Raw genomic sequence first — 4,228 nt, 5'->3', positions numbered from 1 at the left:
GGTCATTTGAGATACTGAGTTGAAGATCCTTCATCGTGTCGTGTCGTGTCGTGTCGTGTCGTGTCGTGTCGAGTCGAGTCGAGTCGAGTCGAGTCGAGTCGAGTCGAGTCGAGTCGAGTCGAGTCGAGTCGAGTCGAGTCGAGTCGAGTCGAGTCGTGTCGTGTCGTGTCGTGTCGTGTCGTGTCGTGTCGTGTCGTGTCGTGTCGTGTCGTGTCGTGTCGTGTCGTGTCGTGTCGTGTCGTGTCGTGTCGTGTCGTGTCGGTCCCTCCGCGCTCAGCGGGGGTGATGCTCTCCGGTGCTGGCGCTGACGGTGGTGACGAGGGCGGGGCCTTCGTCCGCCATGCCGAAGCGCACGCAGCGCAGGTTCCCCGTGGTGAAGACGCACTGCAGGGGCCACAGGACGATGCAGACGATCAGGAGCAGCAGCACCACCACCAGGATCATGCGCTTCCAGTTTGTCAGCCGGCCCAGGACGCCCCACCCGCCGGCCCGGGCATGCGTCTGCGGCGCCCCCTCGGGCTGCTTGGCCGCGCCGATGTCGATGCAGATGCACCGTTGCACTGGGTTCTCCGGGTCCAGCGGGCTCTTGTAGCAGAGCTTCCGCTCCTCGATCCACAGGCTCTGCTCCTGCTGCTGGCTGCTCGGCAGCCTCTCCAGCACCTCCTGGCTGGTGGTGAGCGCCGGAGGCCCGTTGTCCGGGACGGAGGTGGGCTGTCTGCAGAAGGGGCAGGAGATCTTCTTCTCATCAGGCTCCCCGCTCACCGCCATCAGGCGCGACAGGCACTCCAGGCAGAAGGTGTGCGTGCAGTCCAGGAGCTTGGGCGTCTTGAAGACGTTGTCGTAGGTGTTGAAGCAGATGGAGCACTCTGGCTGGGGCGCACCCTTGTCCAGGTCCTCCTCCTGGCTCATGGGTGCCTGGGTGTGCCACACTTGCGTGGTCTGGTCCATCTTCAAATCCCCCTCTCCTCCTCTTTTCCTTTATGTCAGAACCTATAAAACAGACCAAAAAAAGGTTTATTTTTGTGTTGCTGTTGCGGTACTCACTGAGTGTTTTGGCTTTGTTTGTTGCCGATTCAAACCGCAGGGCATTGTCAAGTTGCTAACTGTAATTTTTTACACTTATAATGGGGTTTAAGGAACAATAATACCAGCGTATTGTTCCCACGCAGCTGATAAATTGCCGTCAAGTAACATTGTGTTTCTGAAAAGACAAGGGTGACTCCCGATGCGCACTTGGCAGATTAACAGGGGACTTTGTTGAAATGTTTTTTCTTCCAAAAAATTTCACAAGACTGTCATTTGTGACCAGATCTGAACAGTCATAGACACTGCTATCTCTCAGAAATGACAGTCTGTTCAAATGTTTTTCTCTTGCAAACATTTCACAAGAATGTCATTTGTGAGCAGATCTGAGTAGTCATAGAGGCCGTTATCTCACGAAATGGTGCTCGCAGACATGATGTGATGCAGCCACGCCAGGCTGATAAGATGCTGGGTGGCTGATGCCGATAAGAACCGTGTGCAATGCCAGTAAAGCAGAGCAATAACCAGTGCCGGAGGGCAGGGGCTTGCCTGTATTTCCTGGATGTGACTCGCTGCTGACAACTGAAACACTGCTTCGGTCAGAAAGATCAAATAAAATGTTTGCTGCTAGTTAAGAAGTCAGCAGTGGAGTCACAGGTGAGCCCAAAATTAAGGTTTGCCGCTGAAAAATCAATGGGTAGCTTTGATTTAATTCTGAAAACATTCCGGCTGTACGGACCTTGGAGTGTGGGGTGTACAGTACATGCGGACTGGAATTCCCACCAAAAATGTTTTTATCCTTTAAGGTATACAGAAAGATGCACCTTCTCACTGAACATTCTAATGCTAGTGTAACTGGCTACTGGTTCTCACAAAAAAATGTATTGGGGTGGGGTAATCGGTGGCGCAGCCTGTGGAGTACTGACCGCATGCTCATTGCGAGCCGCGACGTCAACGGTTCGAATCCGACCGTCTGACAATTTGTTGCATGTCTTTCCCTCTCTTTCGCCCCCATTCTTCCTGTCTCTATATACTGTCCAATAAAGCTGAAAAAGGCCTAAAAAATATCTTTTAAAAAAATGTATTCATTAATTAAAAAACATTCCAAAAACCCTACTCCTTAAATTGTTTCCCAGGACTCCACCTCCCATCATGCACCTGCATCTACAGTAGCAGTTTGGAACAGAATTCAGAGTTTGAGCTACTCTCGATTTTCCTGTGACTGGAGGGCACTCACTGAGGAGAACAGCCTTCTCCATCTCACTGCATACTTCATTTATTTACTAAACTTTACTTTCACCGGGTAGGTTGGCTAAGTACACATGCTCTTTTGCAGCAATGCCTTCTGAAAGTTCTACAACATATACAGATACAGTATAGTTCATTAAATATCCTTAAAGTTACTTCTATAATATCTAAAATGGTCCAGGAAAAACATATCATACATCTCCCTGGGAGTGTTTGTAAAAAGGGTTATTCAGTCACCGTAGCACTGCATGACCCTGCCTCTAAACACCATGCTGATTCATAAACAGTCTTGCCCATTGCTTCAGCTGCACCTGCTAAATGTGTTCTGCTCATGTGCAACACACAGACCTACTGACTCCGTTATCAGGGTCACGTCTCTCAGGAGGACTTTTATTTTTAACATCGCAGAGTGCTCTGAAGTTGAGCATACTATATTAAACTGTCTGTATCTGGTTTCTACTATTTATAACCAACGCATATCCGTACATGTTTTGTAATCAAATTGTGTAGTTGGTTATTTTGTACTGTCTAAATTTATAATTGAATATTTCAGTGATCAACTATCCTATCAACTATTTTATATTGCACACTCAGTGAGCACTTTATTAGGTATTTATTAGACTTATTATTTAGACCAGGGGTCTCTGGTCCTGGAAAGCTACTGGGTCTGCTGATTTTTGTTTTCACCTTAAAATCAGCAGCCTGTTGAGACCCAGGTAACCAGGTGTGGTGAGTTAATTAATCAATTAGAGCAGTTGATTATAGTTAAGTGCAGAGTAACAACGAAAACCAGCAGACCCTGTAGCTCTCCAGGACCAGGGTTGGAGACCACTGATTTAGACTTATTAGTCTTCTGTTGTAGCCTATCCACTTAAGAGGTTTGGCACATTGTGTGTTCAGAGATACTCTTCTGCATACCACTGTTGTAATGCGTGGTTATTTGCGTTACTGTCACCTTCCTGTCAGCTTTGACCAATCCGCCCCTTCTCCACTGGCCTTTCTCATTAACAAGGTGTTTTTTTGCCCGTAGCACTGCTGCTCCCTGGATGCTTTTTGTTTTTTTTTCTCTGAAAACTCAAGAGACTGTTTTGCATGAAACTCCCAGGAGATGAACAGTTTCTGATATACACAATCCACCCTGTCTGGCACCAACAACCATTCCACAGTCAGCCATTTAGATCACATTTCTTCCCCATTCTGACATTTGGTCTGACAAACAGCTCTCATGTCCGCATGCTTTTCTGCATTTAGTTGCTGCCAAGCTGGATTAACAACATTCGTATTAACAAGCTGGTGTACAGGCCTACCTAATAAAGTGTTCAGTGAGTGTATATTACCAGAGAGCAATGTACTATGTAACATTTTCGTAACTTTAAATATATTTAAATGTTTCGATCTAAAAAAAGATATGTATGGAAGAACCATATTAGACACATTGCAACAAAACTAAGCAGGTTTAACATAAAATTGGTTCCCTGTACCATGTATCCCAACAATGCTGGAGAAAATGGAGAAACGCTTACCTGTTACTTATTGGTAAATTGTACACTAATTCCCCTGTTTGGTCTCTTGTAGTATAGTTTGGAGTTGTAGCAAACTGAGTCAATCCCGGACTGGAATGTTGATGGTCTGTCTTGATGCAGTGGCTGTAGTGTTTCCTATGGGTGACCTCCGACCCCAGGTGAAACGGCGAATCTTTGGAGTGTGGCTGCAGCTGCGATCCTGCTGTCTTGATGGTCTGTTCTCTAGTCTCACCTGCCTGACTCTACCCTGTGGCTTTTCAGCACTCTGTATGTTAATGACTGATAAGCAGAGAAAAAAAAATTGTCCGAGAGGGAGGGAGGGAGGGAGGGGGAGAGGGAGGAGGAAGGAATAATGTATCATGACTGGGAATGGGAAGCATGTGCCCCCCCCCCCCCCCCCCGCCCTCCTTCAAAACACTAACCCGCAATTAATC

General features: G+C 47.2%; 1 protein-coding gene across 1 annotated transcript; it reads right to left on the bottom strand.

Moving 5' to 3' along the window:
- Window positions 1-273: 273 nt before the first annotated feature.
- Window positions 274-3,930, bottom strand: LOC133139541 (RING finger protein 223). The gene is made up of 2 exons (XM_061259112.1): window positions 3,795-3,930; window positions 274-990 (listed from the first exon to the last, which is right to left on the bottom strand). Exon 2 carries the CDS (start codon window positions 946-948, stop codon window positions 274-276), a length of 675 nt encoding a protein of 224 aa, XP_061115096.1. The 5' UTR covers window positions 949-990; window positions 3,795-3,930.
- Window positions 3,931-4,228: the final 298 nt, after the last annotated feature.

The sequence above is a fragment of the Conger conger genome, chromosome 10 (assembly GCF_963514075.1).
Source record: "Conger conger chromosome 10, fConCon1.1, whole genome shotgun sequence".
In the NCBI taxonomy this organism is placed as follows: Eukaryota; Metazoa; Chordata; class Actinopteri; order Anguilliformes; family Congridae; genus Conger; species Conger conger.
Note: the sequence above shows the minus strand (reverse complement) of the source record. Positions and strands in the feature narration are given on the sequence as shown.

Excerpts from the sequence above, each read along its gene's own strand:
- LOC133139541 (XM_061259112.1), bottom strand. The coding sequence starts at position 948 with ATGGACCAGACCACGCAAGTGTGGCACACCCAGGCACCCATGAGCCAG.